The sequence below is a fragment of the Silurus aristotelis genome, assembly GCF_946808225.1.
Source record: "Silurus aristotelis genome assembly, chromosome: 18".
Lineage (NCBI taxonomy): Eukaryota > Metazoa > Chordata > Actinopteri > Siluriformes > Siluridae > Silurus > Silurus aristotelis.
This window is the reverse complement of record NC_139591.1, coordinates 3,541,506-3,562,198: the sequence shown is the minus strand read 5'-3', so window position 1 is coordinate 3,562,198 and position 20,693 is coordinate 3,541,506. Positions and strand designations below refer to the sequence as shown.

The 20,693-nt window shown below is 39.3% G+C and overlaps 3 protein-coding genes across 7 annotated transcripts in view; 1 reads left to right on the top strand and 2 right to left on the bottom strand.

Annotated features, from left to right (window-relative positions):
* The first annotated feature begins 2,069 nt into the window (after positions 1-2,069).
* On the top strand, positions 2,070-9,269 carry ubxn8 (UBX domain protein 8). The gene is made up of 8 exons (XM_083568156.1): positions 2,070-2,277; positions 2,518-2,646; positions 5,197-5,273; positions 6,712-6,837; positions 6,923-7,054; positions 7,132-7,173; positions 7,420-7,494; positions 8,431-9,269. The coding sequence occupies exons 1-8, from the start codon at positions 2,193-2,195 to the stop codon at positions 8,596-8,598; spliced, it is 834 nt and encodes a 277-aa protein (XP_083424282.1). The 5' UTR covers positions 2,070-2,192; the 3' UTR covers positions 8,599-9,269.
* A 951-nt stretch (positions 9,270-10,220) lies between these two features.
* On the bottom strand, positions 10,221-18,227 carry ppp2cb (protein phosphatase 2, catalytic subunit, beta isozyme). The gene is made up of 7 exons (XM_083568143.1): positions 17,699-18,227; positions 13,456-13,665; positions 12,729-12,902; positions 12,553-12,642; positions 11,426-11,587; positions 11,182-11,300; positions 10,221-10,680 (listed from the first exon to the last, which is right to left on the bottom strand). Exons 1-7 carry the CDS (start codon positions 17,798-17,800, stop codon positions 10,608-10,610), a joined length of 930 nt encoding a protein of 309 aa, XP_083424269.1. The 5' UTR covers positions 17,801-18,227; the 3' UTR covers positions 10,221-10,607.
* Positions 18,228-19,368: 1,141 nt separating this feature from the next.
* The window catches only part of tex15 (testis expressed 15, meiosis and synapsis associated), a 32,505-nt gene continuing 31,180 nt past the window's right edge, over positions 19,369-20,693 (bottom strand). For all 5 annotated transcript variants that reach the window (XM_083568068.1, XM_083568070.1, XM_083568067.1 and 2 more), the window contains one exon: positions 19,369-20,383. In XM_083568068.1, coding sequence (XP_083424194.1) covers positions 19,717-20,383 — 667 coding nt within the window. In that variant the 3' untranslated portion in view covers positions 19,369-19,716. The remainder of the gene's footprint in view (positions 20,384-20,693) is intronic.

Genomic DNA, 20,693 nt, shown 5'->3' with positions numbered 1-20,693 from the left:
GTTTTTTTAACGCTTGCAAACGTGTGCCCCAGTGGCCTAATGGATAAGGCACTGGCCTCCTAAGCCAGGGATTGTGGGTTCGAGTCCCACCTGGGGTGAGGCAGGTTAGCAGAGTGGCGCAGCGGAAGCGTGCTGGGCCCATAACCCAGAGATTGATGGATCAAAACCATCCTCTGCTAGACACCCCTACTTTAACATTGCTCAATTGTGTTACTCGGTCGCATTTTATGTTCATAGTAAAAGTGGGGAATCTACTAATAAAACAAAATAAAAACATGCATAAGTATGTAGCACGTTCACGCGGTCGGCAGAGAGGTGGACATCAATTGAGAGCACAGATAAGGATGAGTAAAACTTCAGAGCGAATACAAATAAAACCTAGTCCAAAATCTTTTTATCTAAAGTCTTCATGTAGTCAGTTCAGTGGTGAAGCAGACAGATGGCTACAAAATCAGATATTTGTGAGCAATTTCTTCCTGTATGCATGTATTGAGGTGTCCATTGAGGAAGATAGAGGTTGTCTCCTAGATATGGCCACTTAAGTCAGGGCTCTGCTACCAAAAGAGTTATTTTTGGTCCTTCTTCACCCAAATAAAATTTCCCAGGAGCCGCAAAACATCTACACAAGATGTCTGACCTTTAAATGCATATGACACAATTTGTGGTTTTATGCCGATATAAGGAAGTTGCCTAGTTGCAACACTAGGTGGCACTAGTGTGGTTTCTATTGTATTTGGATCTTAGCATTTTTTGCTGTTTTTTTACCGCTAGCAAATGTGTGCCCCAGTGGCCTAATGGATAAGGCACTGGCCTCCTAAGCCAGGGATTGTGGGTTCGAGTCCCGTCTGGGGTGAGGCCGGTTAGCAGAGTGGCGCAGCGGAAGCGTGCTGGGCCCATAACCCAGAGGTCGATGGATCGAAACCATCCTCTGCTAGACACCCCTACTTTTACATTGCTCAATTGTGTTACTCGGTCGCATTTTATGTTCATAGTAAAAGTGGGGAATCTACTAATAAAACAAAATAAAAACATGCATAACTATGTAGCACGTTCACGCGGTCGGCAGAGAGGTGGACATCAATTGAGAGCACAGATAAGGATGAGTAAAACTTTAGAGCGAATACAAATAAAACCTAGTCCAAAATCTTTTTATCTAAAGTCTTCATGTAGTCAGTTCAGTGGTGAAGCAGACAGATGGCTACAAAATCAGATGTTTGTGAGCAATTTCTTCCTGTATGCATGTATTGAGGTGTCCATTGAGGAAGATAGAGGTTGTCTCCTAGATATGGCCACTTAAGTCAGGGCTCTGCTACCAAAAGAGTTATTTTTGGTCCTTCTTCACCCAAATAAAATTTCCCAGGAGCCGCAAAACATCTACACAAGATGTCTGACCTTTAAATGAATATGATACAATTTGTCGTTTTATGCCGATATAAGGAAGTTGCCTAGTTGCAACACTAGGTGGCACTAGTGTGGTTTCTATTGTATTTGGAGCTTAGCAATTTTCACTTGATTTTTTTTTACTGTTGCCAAATTTTGTCCCAGTTGCTTAATGGATAAGGCACTCGCCTCCTAAGCCAGGGATTGTGTATTCGAAGCCCCGTCTGGGGTGATGCTGGTTAGCGGAGTGGCGCAGCGGAAGCGTGCTGGGCCCAAAAACAGAATTTTGTGGGCAAAGTTTTCCTTTATGCACATTTTCAGGTGGTAATGGAGGAAGATGGAGGTTGTTTCAAATGTAAAAAAACATTTAGGCCTTTTTTAAACATCAGACATCCTTTTGTTAAATGTCATATATTTTTTGCTAACAACAGTTGCTTGCACACAACCCTGTATTATTTTTAGCCTTCACCTTCCTTCTGTTCGGTCGGCCATCTTACTGTGTGGCTGATCAAACTGCTTGCGTGTCAATATTATTCGTTTGTTTGTTTCACAGGGAGCTGAAAAAAATTAAACCTTGTGCATAAACAATTGTAAAAAATAAATTCATAAAATAAAATTTAAAAAAAGGTCTTTTATTTTGTACATACGCGTAACATCCTGGAGCTTTTATCTCCAGAAACCTGCACTTCCGCACCAACATCATTGGAAATTCATCAATGGTGGCTCAATCCCAAATGCACCACTGCGGATGGACTCTATGTAGTGCAACACAACACAGAAAGGCCACAATTGCCGTTTGGTATTGAGCCAAAATGGCTGCAGCGAGAGAGCTTTTTTTCATTGGCGTTTTCTGTCTGTCGGTCTTTTGCATTGTTTCGTGGAAGTTTTCAATCCTAGGTGAATGTCCCAGGTTTGGAAAATAGAGTTTAATGTAGTTAATATTGATGCTAATAAAGTTTTTATACCTTTTATATAAAAAAAAAGAATGGATATTGTGTAACTGTATATAACGATTCTACTGCTGTTTCCGCTTCCGCCCCCGCCCCCCTAAAAGACCAAAACAAACATAATTTATAGTTTTTATAACATTTATAACTTGCGTAAATATTGCATTGTGATAATAAATGTGTTGTATAGGTGTAAATGACGCACTGAGGTTGGCAGGACGGGGATTATTAATGCTCGGGGTGTTGACTTGGATGAGCTCCTACCTGTACCCCAAGCTGAAATCCTTCATCTGTCCAGCCACACAACCATCAGAAGAAGGTACAGTAACTGTTACTACTCTATACATTAAATCTATTTCCTGGACCTGTCAAAAGTCACACCCTTCAACACAAAACAACCAAGAATATGATTTACATTTTCCATTCTGCAAAGTCACCACCTTGCACCACTTGAGTTAGAAAGGAGAGTGAAGGAAAAGCAGCCAACAAGCACTTAACACCTCTGGCAACTCCTGAAGATTGTTGGCAAGGGCAATCCACAATGGCATTCTCTTAGTCAGCCTCGTGAATGGTTTTCCAATATCTTCAGGTGTTGCCAGGGGTGTTTAGTGCGTGTTGGCTGCTTTTCTTTCACTCTCCTCCTTTACTTTCCCTTTACTAGTTTCAAACCATCTTGATTAAATTTAGATTGGGAGATTGTGGAGGTCAGGTCATCTGAAGCAACACTTTTTGGACAAAAGCTCTTATGTAGCCTAGTGTTTGGGGTATTTTTTTTTTTTTTTTTTTGAAAAACAAATGATGTTCTAAATATGTGCAAACCAGATGGTATGGCATGTTGGTGCAAAATGTTGTGATAGCCATGCTGGTTGTGACTGAATAACCAACAGCACCTCCACACCATCATGCCTCCTCCCCCATGCTTCACAATGATAGCCACGCATTCTAATAAACGTCCCTTCACCCTGTTCACGTCTAACAAATACATGGTGGTTAGAAGCAAAATCTTAAATTTTGACTCATCAGACAAAAGCACAGTTTTCTTCTGATCTTCTTGGTCTTTCATAGCCCAAGCAAGTCTCTTCTGCTTGTTGTTCTTCCAAAATAATATTTTCTTTGCCACAATTTGACCATGAAAGCTTGGCGTACACAGTCTCCTCTGAATGTGGAGGTTGACTAAGAACTGTCTGCCTCCTGAACTATGAGAAACATGTAAATTGGTGGTTTCTGTGGCTGGTGATTCTAGAAAACTGCAGTAGAGGTAGCTCTTGATCTTTTTCTGGAACGGTCCTCATGAGAGCCTGTTTTATCAAAGCGTTTGAAGGTTTTGGCGATGGCACTTGGGTATACATTTAAAGTTCTTGAGATTTTTCAGATTAACTGACTTTCATTTCTTTAAATAATGTAGACTTGACTTAACTGAGAGTTACTACAACTGTACAGCAGTTGTAGTAGCACTAATAGAGCTATTGACTTTGTGCTCCCCCTTTTTCACTGCACAAGACATCTGATGGTTTAATGCACATTAATAAGGCAAGAAATGTTACAAATGAACACTTGACAAGAGACAACTGTGAATTGAAAACCATTCCAGGTGAGTAAACATAGATTCTCAACAAGCTACATGTTAAACTACCCAGAATATGACATAGATTATAACTATTTCAGTTTTCATTTGACTGACCCTCATGTGATTAACATAGATCAGTCCAGAGCAATAGCAAATCAAGCTTGATGGAGAGTGTGGTTTTACCCACAAAATAAAAAGTACCTGGGTGTGATGCAAAGCGAGGAACACGTCATGCATTTTATTGGTTACATTTAATCCTGAGGAATGTAAGCGAGACAAGTTAGTTCCTGTTATCTCTTGTTCTAACCACAATAATCAGTCATTCACCATACCAACCTCTCCCTCTATCTGCTCTCTGAATGTGTGAACTCAGAAACCAAACGCTATTACAGTTGCAAAGTGCTGACATTTGAATAAAATCTTAAATAAAACACTTAAATAAAATCTACTAAAAGAAATCAGTGATTATAGATATAACTTTGGTTATGATCATTCTTTTTGGTAATGTTGGACCTTCTGCTATATGAGTGCCCAAGTATGAGCAGTTACAATGGAAACAATAATGCATTAGAACACATTCTTACAACAATAATAATATCATTTATCTCAGGGCTTGAACACTACTGTCCTAGCCGTCCTGTTACGAAACAACCAACACAAAAATATACCCATCTTCTGAGCACCCACTGTAATACTGTGGGTTATATGTAGCCTTTCCTTATAAAAGGAGAAACCCTTTGGTTGACTAAGAACTAAGTCTGCCACTTGAACTATGAGAAACATTTATGTAATTTGGTGGTTTTTGTGGCTGGTGATTCTAATAAGCTTATCCTCTGCAGTAGAGGTAGCTCTTGATCTTCCTTTCGTGTCAAAACAGCAACCTTTGGGCCAGATCATCTTCAGGAAGAGAGTGAAGTGCACATGAGCCAAATCTGATGCAGAAGTGAGATCATGTTGTTTCCGGTGAGAAACTTAGGTGTGAGGAGAGCTTGGTGACAGGGTCAGGACGTGGTCAGAACAGCACCAGTTGCACAGCTGGACAGTGTGGATATTGTCTTTTTCTAACACTGACTTATGATGGTCGGTGCCCCCTGTGACTGTGTTTGAGCCTTGTGCTGCCATCTGTTGGTGTGTTATAAAACTGGTTTTAAAACTTTTTGATACCACCTTGATAAATGACATGTATAAGGCATCTTTTGTTTTCGATTTTCTTTACAAGTAATCTCACTTTTCTTTGTAGAATAGTCAGTAGATAAGTTTCATAAGTAATTCTCAATCTGTTTATACAAACTGTCATTGCAGGTAATGTTAAAGATGCACACAGCAAATGGAAACATGAGAGAGCAAGAAGGGAGCAACAGAATCAGCACAGTGTTAAGGTTTGTTCACATACAAGTTTTACTGCAAAGCTGTAAACAGGTTCATTTATTTATCATTATTAATATATATTTACAGTTTATCATAATTATTTACTTTTTCTATTTAATTATATTTTTTTTATTTAAATGTGGAATTGGTAGCTCAGTGTTTAAAATGTTGAACCTCTCATCAGAAGGGCATGAGTTTAAATCCCAACTCTAAGAAGCTGCTACTGCTGGGCCTCTAAGCAAAGCCCTTACCCCTTAACCCCTTAACTGAATAAATGGGAGCATTGGTATAAGTCGCTGTGGTTAAGATGCTGAATGACCTAATCGTAAATTAAAGAAGCAGTTGATACTGTTTGTGGCCCTCCAATGCTTCTGAGGCAAATTGTACATTGTGCTATCTTATTTCTTGTCTAGAAAAAATCAAAACAATTGGAATTTGATAAAAATCAACGCGTTTGTTTGTACATGAGTACTTTTTGACAATATATTAAATTTTAAGTCCATTGGTTTTAATTACACTACATAGTAGGGGTGTAAAGGTACACAAATTCGTACCGAACCGTTTCGGTACAGGACTGTGTGCGAAAACAGATTTTGTTCGGCGAATGCGCAAAAACGCTGCCAGGTCCTGCCATCGGCAACTTTTTTACGGCAGACTGGCAACATGGATTATTTAGCGTTTTATGTACAGCACCAAAAAAAATAATCGTAAAAGGAGAAAATCCTAAAAAATTTCGCATATCGAGGGAGTGAATGAAAGAAGGATGGACAGAAGTGATTTAAAATAACTATCTGTGTTTCTTAAATGAAGACATTTGTTAAAGTATGCTGAAATAAGTACAACAGTTAAGTGGAACATTTATTTAGAAAATTAAATACACACTTTTATACACCTCTGTAGTATCTAAATGGTGTCTAACAAATGTAAACTACTGCATTTAATTGAAAAATCATGCTTTTTAAAATAGTAAAACAAGTAATAAATAAATAATAAAACATGTTGATGTTCACAAATGTTAATAACAAACAATGTTAACACTGTCCAACGACCTTCAAACAAGCGATTTTATGTTTTTATTTCTTCCTTCAACTATATCAAAATGTAACCGAACTGTGACCGAGGTACATCCCGAACCGTGAATTTTCTGTATCTTTACACCACTACTGCACAGTAATGTTAGCTTGCTGAAAAATCTGGAATCTTTAATATTTCAACCTCTATAAGTTCATGCAATATTTGGAGAGCATCTTTCTGCCATGTATATTCACTAGCATATGAATAGAATATACTGAATACCGTTCTACCATTTCTGCCAATAAAACCAAATACCTTTTAGAAGTCTCATACATATAAGACTTTGTTATGGTTGCGTATAGCTGTACTACATACAACATATACTTTGCATCTTCTAACATTTAAATTTTTTTTTTTATTTTTTATTTTTTATAGTCAGATGAATACCTCGAGGCAGTAGTGAAGCCCCGACAGGAAACAGTGCTCAGGAAAAAAGAGGAAGACTTCTATCGTATAACAGGACAGCGCTGGAAACTTAGCCAGGGTTTCACACTAGGAGGGGTGAGAAGTCCTAATGCGACAATGTCTGATTGGTTTGCTGTAATAAATGCTACCGCCTCTGCACTAACTCGTGTTAACGATGCAGGAGGAACAGACGATAGCGAACACAGAGGGCGATGATGAGACTCTGAGCCAAAGGGCTGCACGCAATCGAAAGGAGCTCGAGACACAGAATCCAGCTGCTGTCCAGACACTACAATCCCCGAAAGAGAAAAAGGTGAGAAATGCTTATGATTGAATCACGGCTGTGTTGATTATTATACAATGTTTTTATTTTGTGATTTTATTTTAAAGATCATAATCTTACCTGATGAACCTTCAGAAGACACTGATGGGGTGAGTGTATTGCTATTCCAAAAACTTGCTTAGAGACCTATTATTTATATTAATAAATTTTTTTTTTAAATACCCCAATTCCCTGGAGAGTTAAACAGAATGGATACACAATGCTGTCGTGTCATGCGTTTCACCTCGAAGCTAGTTTCTATCCTATCTGGCACAGTTTGTGATGCCAGCAATACTGTAATTATTGAATGCTGCAAAGTTTATTGTAACTGATTAATGTTAATGACTCTTCCTCAGGTTGTGAAAATTGCTCTGAGATGTCCCAGTGGGAGAACAGTCCGGAGAAGGTTTTTGAAAACATGCAGGTCTACAGTGAGTATGAATATGAATGAATGTGTTTAGATTTAGATTACTGAAAATGTAAACCTTCAGGAAATGGAAACTATTGGGACACACATCTTAATGATTGGAATCATGTAAAAGAATGACTTGTAGTTTGCATTTACAAACATTTATGAAGAAAATAAGCCATTCGGAAGAGTTCAGTCAATTCAATGTGTCGGAGTTTGATCAGTCCACACAGAGCCCTGACGTCAACCCGAACACCTTTTGGGATGTGCTGAAACAGAGATTGCGAGCCAGACCAAACATCTTCGCCTGACCTCACAAATGCTCTACTTGAAAATAGGCAAAGATTCTCACTCCAAAATATTGTGGAAAGGCCTTTCAGATTAGTGGAAGCTGTAATGGATGCAAAGGGAGGACTTCTTTTTAATGTACACCGTATTGCCAAAAGTATTGGGACACCTGAACTTTCCTGTTATATCTGGTTCTTTTCCAAACTGTTACTACAAAACTGGAGGCATTCAATCGTACAGGACGTCTACAGATGCGCTGTAATACAATTTATCATTTACTTGAACTTGGAAACCCAAAACTGTTCCAGCATGGTGATGCCCCTGTGCACAAAGTGAGCTCCATGAAGATCTGGTTTACATGCTTTGGAGAGAAAGATCTTGAGTGGCCTGTTCTAGAGCTTTGATCTCAACTCTATTAAACACCTTTGGGATGAATTGAAACACTGACTGCACCCAAGGTCTCCTCACCTACATCAGTACCTGACTACTAACACCCTTGTGGCGTTAAACTAAGTGAAGAGTGATTCAGCACAGCAAAACACACAACCACAAACTACAGAATATTGATTCTTAAACAATGGCCATGCTTAATAATTAATAAAACATTTGCAGCCATAACTAGACCACATGTGAGTAACTCACTTGTCTACATTTGACTTATCTTTCTTAGGTCCTTTTGGACTGGTTGAACAAGTGTGGATACTCTCCTATTCTTTATGCCTTGTACACGTCGTACCCCCGGAGCACGCTGGACACACAAACGGAGCTCAGCCTGGAGGATGTCGGGATCATCACACACACCATTCTTAATGTGGAGGAAAAAGACTATTCAAATTAACGCCGTCTTAAGGCCCTTGTGATGGTGGTTGGTAATTCAATAGCTGAGAAACCTTGACGTTTATTTATGATCAAATATCCATAGAAAATCTGTCCACCTATTTAACACAAATAGAAAATTCTTTACAGATTTACTGAAATCTTAAGAATGGGAAATATGACTATTTAATATACAGTGATTTTCTACCCTTTAATGTACTTTCATAGTTTGCTGGTGATATTGTTAGTTTTCTTTATTTACTACAGATGGTTTATTCAGAAGATAAATATGAGACTATGGATAATCATTTGCATTTACGTGTTAAATCAAGTGTCAAAACCACCTGGCGGCAGACTGGTATCAGGCCACACAGAAAAAAAATTAAAAGCTGTTTTTTATTATTCAACATTCAAAACTTTGTAGATCAACACATTTATCTTTCCAATCAGATACATATACAGTAACTAGTCGCCAATGGAGCAAACCAGACAAGAACATAGTAGTTTAGCTGTCCTGCTCATGATCCCATGTCTTTCATTTCTCCATCACGCGTTCATAGGATGCAGCTTCAATCTTTCAGATTAGAGGTTTTGGGCTGTTTCCAATTGATCATTATTTTTATCCATCTTTTTGACTTTTGTGGTCTGCATGCTGTTTTATTGATAAATAAATCACTTCCACGTTGTGTCAAATTCCTACACTTATTTCAGGAGCAGTCAATAAATTAAGCTTCCACTGATTCTACATGGTGAGTTAAATTTTTTTGTATGTAAAAACTAAGTATATTCACTTAATATACATAATCATATACTCATAGTATTATGCACAGAATTGCACTATAGTATTACCCCAACACACACAGTGGGCTGTGGAAACATCTTGCATGATATTGGGAGACCACCCAGTTTATAGGCTTTTCCTGTGTGCACTCAGGGTTTTGGGTTCCGTTAATCTCTTCATGAACTGAAACATTCTCAGCAAGCTGCAAAAATGTGTGCATGATCCCACAGCAGGTTTTAAAAAGCAGAAACTCAATCTTAAATGTAGTTTTTAACAAAAGTACAAATGGCACTGGAGGAACATTGAAACAAAAGGGTATTTTATTAAAGGCAAAAAAAAAAAGTCCTTGATATGCAAAAGGTGAACCATTAGAGAGGTTTTCAAACTATTAATACATTAACAGAACCGAGTGGAACTATTTCTCAAGATACACGTTTTCCGACCATATAATTCATAGTTTCCGTAAAGGTAAAATAAGCCTTCACAATTTTTTATTTGGAGGAGCTTGCGATAAAAGGACTTTATTAGTTCAAATACACCAAAGAAGAGGCAATCACTTTATGACAAATACACAGAAAAGACAGAACACAAAAGATGGTAGACAAAGGGATGGACAGTTGAGTTAAGATAGGGGTCCATGTACATGAAAGCAAACACTCCCAAAGAAGGAAAACGCTCCTTCCTCCAATTAAGCATTCATTCCCAATAGTATAGTGTTTGTTGAAGACAGGAAAGGATGTAAGCTTGTGCACTTGTATAAAATGTTACCTTATTTCACATGCCTGGCATTGCCAACTTAAAGAACATTGTTTTTCCAGTGATACTGAAAGAGGGGGGAGGGGGGAAGGAATAGATATTGGATATTTTTCTTTTTTTTTTCCTTTTCCTTTTTTCTTTTTTTTTTTTTGCTCAGAGTCATGTACATTTGAAGAACAAAGAGAACATTACTATCCATATACAGCAGGCAATTGCACTAAAGGCTAAAACGGGACACTGTGTAGCAGTATTGAGACACAGGGCGATTTGTATTCCGGCATTAAATGCTTGTATGGCACATTTTGGTCCATGTTAGTGCTTTCATGTCACGTCCTAACACATCCCCAAACATATACACACGCGGTGGGATGAAGACATGTATATATGTAGGGATCTGCCGTATTTTTGTTGTTTGCTTTAGAGGTCGGTTTTCCTAAGTCAGGCTTGTTTGTGTGTGTGTGTGTGTGTGTGTGTGTGTGTGTGTGTGTGTGTTTTTATAAGAAATAATCGGGGGTGCGGCGGGTGACGTGGGGCTCTCCACGCCGAGGTGCGGGATCAAACTGAAGGCTGAAATAGAGGATTTAAAAAAATTCAAATAAAAAGTTATAAATTGTTCATATTTTAATTTAACACATTAAAATGTTTTTTTGAGGCAGTGTTGATTTATAAATATTTACATGTAAAAAGAAATTGCTAATCAGGGTTTCTGCAGGTTTCACCAAGTCAAATTTAAAACTTAAGACCATTAAAGAATGAATTGTAATACTGATATCATGACGACAAAAACACAAATATGTTCTTAGCAACCGGCCTTAACCAAGCCCTATATTTTTTTAAAGCCGAGTATCTAAACTTGCACTTCCCCATTGCTGATCATTCAAATCCGTATTATGTGTGTGGTACAATTAAAGAGAAATTCGTGCCAATAAACAAAAACCTGATTGAATGCTGCATGTTGGTCTCAGACCATTAATTAAGAACAGCAAATGTAACTTTTTAAGGCCTGAGATTTTGATTTTTTTTTTTTTTTTTTTTTAAAGAGCCCATAGAAACATTGCTAATACTTACAAAGAATATTTAAGAGTATCATCCAGTTCCATGATTGCAGCCTGGTTGCCACAGCGATAGCAGTAGTTTGGTGCACTAAAGATGGTGACAACATTCCTATCGTGACACCAGTTGTATCCCTAAAAAAAGAAAACAAAATAAGTTTAACTCGAACATCTGAAAATGCATAACAAGACCAGTCACTTCCCCAAATCCTATCCTTTGGTGAATTTTGTGTCAATATAAATTGATAAATGGTCTTCACCTCCATAACAAGTTGATGGGCACGGGACACCAGGGTAAGACCGTTGGCATGGTTGAAAGTTTCAGAGATGTCCTGTCCGAAAGTGTAGCCGGCACCTCTGGGAGAGATTCCCCAGCCACCACGGTCATCAGGGTCTGACCAGAGCAAGTCACACATCGGCCCCTGAAACACACCAGCAAGCAGTAGGAATTAAAACTCAGTGAAACTGTAAGCAGAAATGATCATATTTTAGGTGCTTGTTTCTGTAATGCAGCTGTTTAAAAGCAGAAATGACATTCAAAATGATGCAAAACATCAAAGACTTGACATCAAATCTAAAAAAAAAAAAAAAAAGAAGAAGTTGTTTAATCAAAAACTTTTTCTTCATGTTAATGTATTTTAATGCAACATTTTATAGTCAGCTGTATAATATTGGAATTGCACTCCCAGATGGGGATCACTATTCCCGTGTATGGCTGAGCCACACAACAAGAATTAAAAAATATTTTTTTTTTTTCCATTTTATTGTTTTTCCATTTTATTGACTCATGGCCTGTGTTTTATTTATTTAAAGAAATATATAAAAAATAAAAAAATAAAAAATAAAAACTTCCTTCCTGTGTCAGCTCCCTACACTTGTTTCAATCTCAGTTTATTTCTATGCTTTATTTCTATGCTTTAATTCTATAAATTAAGCTCCAACGAATCCCTTTATTTTTCATTACAGATGAAATCATATGTTTAATAGTAACATAATAGTAATAATTATTGCATGCGACAATAAACAGACCCCCTGAAGGAAAAAATGGTCTGTGATGCTAAAAAGGTCAGGATGCAAAATGGAAAAACACATTCTACAGGAAACTAAAATGATGCCAGTCAACTAGTGGCTAAAATTTTGGCCAGACTGAATTCTCACCTCCCACCAGCTCACAGATTTAGTCTATCGCACCTCTAGTGCTTAAACAGTTAAACTCTAGGTGTGTAAATTTCTTGGCCAAGACTTGATTACACCATTTCATGCTTATGTGATGCTCATTTGTGATCATCTTAATGATGATTATAGGGGAAGTGAAACATCTGTACAGTCTCTGGCGTAGGAATAAACATTTCATAGCTTTTAAACTCAGTCGTATTTAAAAACTAACCTCATGTGGCACCTCCTGAAGACGATCTAGAGCGCGAATGTGATCCAGTGTGTCTATAGATGGAGACAAACCACCATGCAGACAGAAGATCTACAGAAGGAAAAATTATTAGTGTAAACTTTGTCATATTCATTAAAGGTGGGGAGATGGTGGTTAGGGTGGGGTGGTATGTTTACCTGTCCATCAACCAGGGCTGTAAGAGGCAGATAGTCAAAAAGGTCTGTAAAGTATTTCCAGACGTTTGCGTTGCCATATTTCCTCAAGCACTCATCGTAGAAGCCATAGACCTGTGTGATCTGTCTGCTCTCATGGTTTCCTCTCAATATCGTGATACGCTCTGGGAAACGGACCTGTTAATTAAAAAACACGTAAATATTTTGAACCATGAAAATCTAACATGTATATAATGCATGGAATCTGCAGGTTTAAAAAAAATAAGACTTTTTGTAAACACCCTTAAAGACCATTAAGAATTAAATTTAAGATCTATATCACGACATCAAAAAATACTTCTGCTCCCGTGTTATGGGCCACCACAGTGGATCATCAGTCTTCAAACAACCCTGTCCTCTACATCTGCCTCTTTCAAATTAACTACCTAAATGTCTTCCCTCACCACATCCTTAAACCTGATCCTTGGTCTTTCTCTTTTCTTCCTGCCTGGTGGCTCCATCCTCAGCATTCCTCTACTCATATAACCCACAGAAACTAACAAACAAAAACATTCTAAAGTGCTGAGAGAGCATTTTAATAAGCGTTAGAGGTAGCGTTACATGGACATCAGAAAATTAAGACCTAAAATTTAGACTTTTTAAGACCCTGTAGTCCTACTTCTGGTGCTACCCCATAGCAAACCCTGCAGTACTACCTGCTAAAAATCAAGCATGTGGATCTGAGTGATACCTTTAGCGCAACAAGCAGGGTGACTGTTTCCACCGAGTAGTAGCCTCTGTCTACGTAGTCGCCCATGAACAGGTAGTTTGTGTCAGGAGACTTCCCTCCGATTCTAAAAAGCTCCATGAGATCGTGGAATTGGCCGTGCACATCGCCACACACCGTGACAGGGCAGCGCACTTCCTGCACATTGGACTCCTTGGTCAGGATCTCTTTAGCCTGCATAGATAGAGAACAAATAAGCTCAGTCAAGCTGAAAGAAACTCAAATATCAGGTATCAGTTACATCTGCAGCGCAAAAGCACTGACTGCACTGCAGAAGGATGTATAAATCAAAGGGTACCAGCGATCAGACATGTTCAATCCCTGTGTACTTTTCCGAGTGCATGGTAAATGTTTTACCCTCTAGCATCCATGCTTGTCTTGCAGAATTTAAAAGTCTCACCTAATTTGAAAGCAAACAGTGCTGACCAAAGCAGGGCTAATTTGTTCCTAATGCACGAACGAATCCATTTTCTCACACACACCATGTGTTGCAAACTCTGAACACAGTGTTACTGGGCCAAAATGACCTTTGCAAAACTCGGAAATCAAATCAGCATCGGCTGTAAGAATGACCCCCTGCGTCACCATGGAGACAATGCAACGGTTTCCATGGAGACCTCTCCTCCACCCTCCCCTCATTTAACACAGTAAATAGGACATTACAGCAGGTGCCATGGACAGCCGTAACCCAAGTTTAGCCACTCGGTCATGTTCTATTCCTGATAAAAGACTAGAATGCCCGTTCAAGAGCGAAAAGAAATGAGAGATTAGGAAAATAATAACGATTGAATGCCATGTGGACGAATTTGGTGAACGATCTGAATTCGGGTCTGATTAAAAGAGCTCATTATTGCCATCGTGTGCATTTCTTCTGCAGTTTAACAGCTTTCATATCCACATGTAACACGATGGCAGCTGGGTAAAAAGATGATGAAATCTGATATGTGCAATGTCCAATACGACTGGGGCGAATCCGCAATGATTGCACAGTGATGACTGTTTTGGAAACAGATGTGGGTTTTTAAACAGCTTGTAAAATACTCACCCACATTTGCAATAGGCTTACTATGTATTTTCCCCACAAACAAATGTACGTGATCGGAGTGTTTCAGAAGATAAAAATGACGACATCTTATTTGTATAATCAAAAAACAACAGAGTATGAATTTTACCCATATATTTAAAAGATAGATTTTAGACTTTACTTGGGTTAGGGCAGGGGTCTCCAACCACCAAGCTGTGGACCGGTACCAGGCCACACGCAAAAAAGTAACTTTTTATTTTTAATGTTACTGAATTAAATATTTCACAGCCTGTAGTTTTTTTTACTTTTTACAACAATTTCCCAAACTTGTTTTAGTCGCATTTTTATCCGGTGCAGTTATAAATAAATTAACAAACTGCATTATGGCAAGTTACAATTTTATTATATGCATAATTAAATCAATGTGTATATGGTCAATATACAGAAGCTAGTCAGTGATGCAAAAATGGTAAAGGAAAGACTAGATCTAACTGGACTTCAGGGTTTTATGGCTTTAAAGCCAGGTGTAGATCAAAGCAGCTTGTGAATGGTGGTGTATATTCAGGCAGGCTTTCTGAAGCATGTGGGGGTTGCCCGGCATGAATAGTGAAAAACAAGTTACTGTGGCAACCTGGCTGTAAACTGCCTTACACATGCAAGTTAAGGAGGGCAGGGCACATTGTGGAACAAAATATTTTCATTTCTTTAGATCAACCAGCATTAATGTTGGGCCGAGGGGGAAAATAAGTGCTGCAACTTAACACATTTTTTAGACCCAGCAGTACCAAAACAGCTAACAGTTAGTAGTGGTTACGAGTGACAATCTCCAAGCATTCACACTGTAATTATGCCAATAACAGGTCTTCTGTTAAAAAACCTCTTTAGCATTTTTGTGTTTAGTGGAAATATCACTCTTCTACAGGCTTGTAATGATTGACTGGACTCTTCCCACCGACCCAAATGGAATTGTAGGATCTGGAGCAACAGTGTTTAATAATAATATATATTTTTTTAAATCCAAAGCACCATGGGTGTGTGAGTGTGTGGTGTGTCAGAGTTCCATATTTTTCTAGACACGGGAATATCACAGAACTAGTGCAAAGTACAAAGTCTCTCAAACAACATCCTTGTATGTTTACAGCTAAAACACAGTAGGTTTCCTGCCATTTTCATTTGAATGCTTAACTAGTAATTGTAGAAAGCAAGCCACTCCGCAAATACCTGTAGAATTACTGTTTCTCCATCCACAACTTTAATCCCATGAAGTGGGTAATTTGCTATGTATAGAGAGCATGGGTGTGCCATATTAAAAAAATTAAAGCGATAGAAAAAGGCCTACATATAAAGTGGTATTTGAGGCTTGAGCAACAAAACTGAACACATTACTGCTTGAAGTAGGTAAGTGTGGAGAATACTTCTCTAACTTTACTTCAGATTCATAAATCCACTCTGGATCCTAATTTGCCACAAAATCCATAAAAAAATCCAATCCCTTCATTGTAATAACATGCAAATATTAAACACCCTGAAGCAAGATAAAAGGCTGTATAATGCACAAAGAATCAATGTGGCAGATCACTCTGAACTAAACCGAAACATCTACATCGCACACAATCATATTAGGTGAAGAACAGGGCCTAGAACTGAATACAAGGTCATTTTAATCATAGCACATCATCCCAAACAGGAGGGGGCTAGAGTGCAACAGCGGTTACATCATTTGGCCTGGCTAGTCAGAGCTAGCTAAATAACTAGCTTATTAACACCGTCTACAACAGCCAAACATTTTGTGGTTATTACTACTTTCAAAATTGTACGTTAACACTGAAGACGCCCAGACTACGATTGAGCACATAAGGAATTATGCAGTGAATACAAACTTTAAATGAATCAGAACACATTTTCGATTGTAGCCATGTTTAGCTTTGATAAACTAATGGCATCCTCTCCTCAAATTCACAAGGTGGTCACCCAGAATGGATTTTAAATCACAAGTCCACCTTGTCAAGAGTTAATGTGACATTTCTTGTTTTCTAAAATGTGCTTTTACCCATCGGTTGCTTTGTGCAGAGGAATGGGTTAGTAGAGTCAATAGCGTTATTTGTGCTACTATAACTACTGTACAAATCAGGCAACAGAAGACAATTACAAAAAATAAAATAAAAATAAAGATCAATCCAAAATATCTTAACTTTAAGTCGTCTCCAAAACTATCAAACGCTATGATGAAACCGGTTCTCACGAAGACCGTCCCAGGAAAGGAAGACCAAGAGCTACCTCTGCTGCCGAAGATAAGTCTATTAAAATAACCATTCTCAGAAACCACCAAAGAATATAAAAACTTCTGTGAACTCAAAAGGCAGACATTTCTACATCTACTATTCAGAGGAGCCCATTACTTCAGAAGAACTAAGTGGAAGAGACTATCCTGGGTCAAGAAACACACAGCTTAATGAGTAAAACTGTACTTTGATCCGACTAGTCCAAATTTGAGATTTATTTTGGTTCCAACCATTATATCTTTCTTACACATACAGAGGATGAAGTGTGTTGTTTTCACTGTGACATGAAGTAGGAGAGGTCTTGGCATGGGGGAGCTTCACTGGTGATCTAATCAAAATTAAGGGCACACTTAAGCAGCATGGTTACCACAATTTTGCAGGGAGATCCCATCTGGTTTGCACTTAGTGGGCCCACATCAACAGCATTCCAACAGGACACTGCTCCCAAAACATGAGAGCAATTTGTTTAAAATTGAGAGTGAAGGTGGGCTCCATCGGATGATCTGGCCTCCACAATCTCCTGATCTAAATCCAAGTGAGACAGTTCAGATTGAGTGAAGAAAGCAGAAGGAAACTGGCTAAGGCACGTTGAGTTCCGATGTGGAGTTGATAGTGGGGCTGTGGCTCAACCCATCATCGGCCATGTTCTATTTTGAGCATTTAGCTAGCTAGCTAAACTAGGAATCTGCGCGGTTAGCCTGCTAATCTAAAATGAGGGAGAAGAAAGAAAACAGGCATTAATTCTAAAAGTCTATATTGCTAGTCATAAAAACGACCCATCAATCCGATCTAATTCTAATAGAACCATTATCTGTGGTACATCCAGAACCGAACCGGCCCCAGCCAGCCATACGTAGTCGGAGTTAGCGGGGTTAGGCTGCTAGTTCGCAGGATTGCTTACCTTCTCGCACAGCGTCCTGACTTGGTTCTCGGTCAGCTGCTTGCACTCGTTGAGCTGTTCCACCCATTGGTCTAACTCTTTAGTGAACACTTTATCGTCCATTCTGGAGGCGTCTTGAATTGATTCGGATTTTACTCCTGGTTCGGTTATAGCTAGCAGGACCCGCGGCGCTATTTGTCTCTAGCTAGTTAGCACGACTAGCTCAATTTTAGCTTCTGGTTCCCGGAAAGAAAAAAAAAGCACGACGCGTTCACGGTTTAGAGGGAAAAAAAAACGCGTCGCCCCGTGTGTTTTGGGTGTTTTTATGCGCCCTGTGGTGAAACACTGGTGAGGAAAATGATTTGCAATATTTTTTCCGGGCTAAAAAGCTCGCTTCGGCTCGGGCGACCTTTTCCGAGAGAAAGCCGCTGCGTAATGGCCGCTCTGCGTCCGCCTCATATCGACGTCATAGCAATGGCATCCGCGGGGGGAGGAACGGAGCTTCGCGCGCGCGCACCCTAAACCATCCCACCACCACCCACTTCCGGTTGGAAACGCCTTTACACCGCCGCTCTACTGCCCCCACCCGGCCAAGCGGACTAATATGTTTTCTCACACGAAGGTTTCCCCTTGCCAGGGTGAGGGGGTTAGTATGAAAGTCAGTAAGACAAAGTACATGTGTGAATGAGAGGGAGGGCAGTGGAGTGATGTAGTTGCAGGGGAGAAGAGGTGGAGAAGGTGGAGGAGTTTAAATACCTGGTAATGGAATGGAGTAATGGAGAGTGTGTTAGACTAGTGAAGAAAAGAGTGCAAGCAGGGTGGAGAAGAGTGATAGCAGGAGTGATAGAAGATAATCTGCAAGAGTAAAGGGAAAGTTTATAGGACGGTGATGAGACGTGCGATGTTGTATGGTTTAGAGACAGTGGCATTGAGTGAAAGACAGGAGGTGGAGCTGGAGGTGGCAAAGCTAAAGATGCTGAGATTTTCACTGGGAGTGACGACGATGGACAGGATTAGAAAGGAGTTTATTAGAGTGACAGCACATGTAGGACGTTTTGGGGACGAATGAGATGGTTTGGAAATGTGCAGAGGAGGGACACGGGGTATATCGGTTGGAGAATGCTGAGGATGAAGCTGCCAGAAAGGAGGAAAAGAGGAAGACCAAGGAGGAGGTTTATGGATGTGGTGAGGAAAGACATGCAGGTCGTTGGTGTGAAAGAGGCAGATGTAGAAGACAGAGTTAACAACTAAATGGCGACTGATGCTGATGTAGTAACTAATACACCTGTTTGCACAAGCATTGGTCATTAAGGACTTCACTCTCAGAGCATGTAAGTATTCGTTAGAAATGATAAAGGAGGTTTTGAACAGCCTGCTATACAGCACTCTACATAAAACCAATGGTTCTTATAATAAAACAATCACTCCAATTGATAGCAATCAGGGGCACCTAAAGCCAATAATACGGTTTTGTTCGAAAAACATGTTTTTCTGTCCGGTTTGGCCCTCCATCCACACTGAGACGGCGGATTTTGAAAATGCTCTCTTAAGCGGTTACATTTGCGTATGCATTTTTCCAGAACTTCAACTCTCAGTCCTAGCTGTGAGAGACTTAGGCTAGGATAAGGGTAATTATTAGTTAAGATGTGTTCATGATAACAATGGTAAAAAAAACCAAATGCTTTAAATTCTGCTTTTAAAACATGCTTATATTGAACAGTTTTGACACTATAAAACAAAGTGCATTTTTTCAGTCGTTATAAACATATGAACAATATAATGTTAAAATATATATATTTATAAAAAAGACAAAAAACAAATGTAACATCTATTCACAAAGCTATTACAGTATAAACATATACTGTGTTTTACTCTATTCACAATGAACAGGTTGAACATCAGGGAAGAACTGGTCGAAGCGAGACTGTGCTGAAGTACGAACATAAAAGGAAGCTTCAGAAATCTCTCAAAAAACGAGGACAGGAAGGTTTGAGAAAAGAACATAGAATTCTAACAGTACCGAATACTGTTTGCTCACTTTAAACAGGGCGAGGATATTGATATTGAGTTTCGGTATGCAGGGGTGTCACAGGCACAGCAGACCCTGTAGTGGAGTATGTTTGCCCATTGAAGACAAAGAAAGGGTAGCTTATTGGTGTTGGATTGTTCTGCAGTGCGACTTGATTTGGAGAACTAGGGAACGGCAGTGGTGGAAGAGGCGGAAAGATTCCCGAGGTTGCGTCCGGGGAGAAACTTGGGAAAGGTAAAGACGGTATCATAGGCATGTTGAACTCGTTTGCTTGGCCTTTTAGGAGCTCTGGGTGCTGAAGTGCACAGAGCGATGACTGAACTTTACTTCTGTCAATTGGTCTAGGCTTCACAATCAACGGCTTTGATATTTGTTGCTCTCTGGCCGCATGGCTGTTTGGAACATCCGGTAAAGATGTCGTCCTCAGTTTTGCGTGTGGTGTAGACGCCTTCTTAGAGAAAAGCAGAGCTCTTATTTCGCTGTGTGATGGTGACTGGATCGGATCTGGGGGCTTCCAGTCCCAAGCAGAATTTCTGGGAATTCCCCAATGCAATGCATTACTTCTTTGTGTGATATCAGTGTAAAGAGTTGAGCTTCTAGGTGGAGCTGTTAGACTGGGTTGAATAATTGGGGTGACACCATCAGTGAATTTACTTCTCAGGCCAGGATGTGTTGCTCTGAAAAGAAGAGAGATTTATTATAATGTGGAAAAGAAAAATGCTTGTTCAGCAACAATGCTCATAAGTAATTGACACAAAGAGGGTGAAATGATGTATAAATGTAATGTCTCCTTTGTTAAATCATGGATGAAGGAAAAGGTAAAATGATCACATTTGGGGGGAAAAAAATATTTTGTTAAACAAATTGGATCAGATTGATTAGACTTGGTCTCCTCTTCTCCATTATCTTGATAGTGCAATTAGATTGCGTATAATTGATTAACCCTTTACTAGTGTGGCAGGATTTATGCCCCTAGGTAGGGCAGAG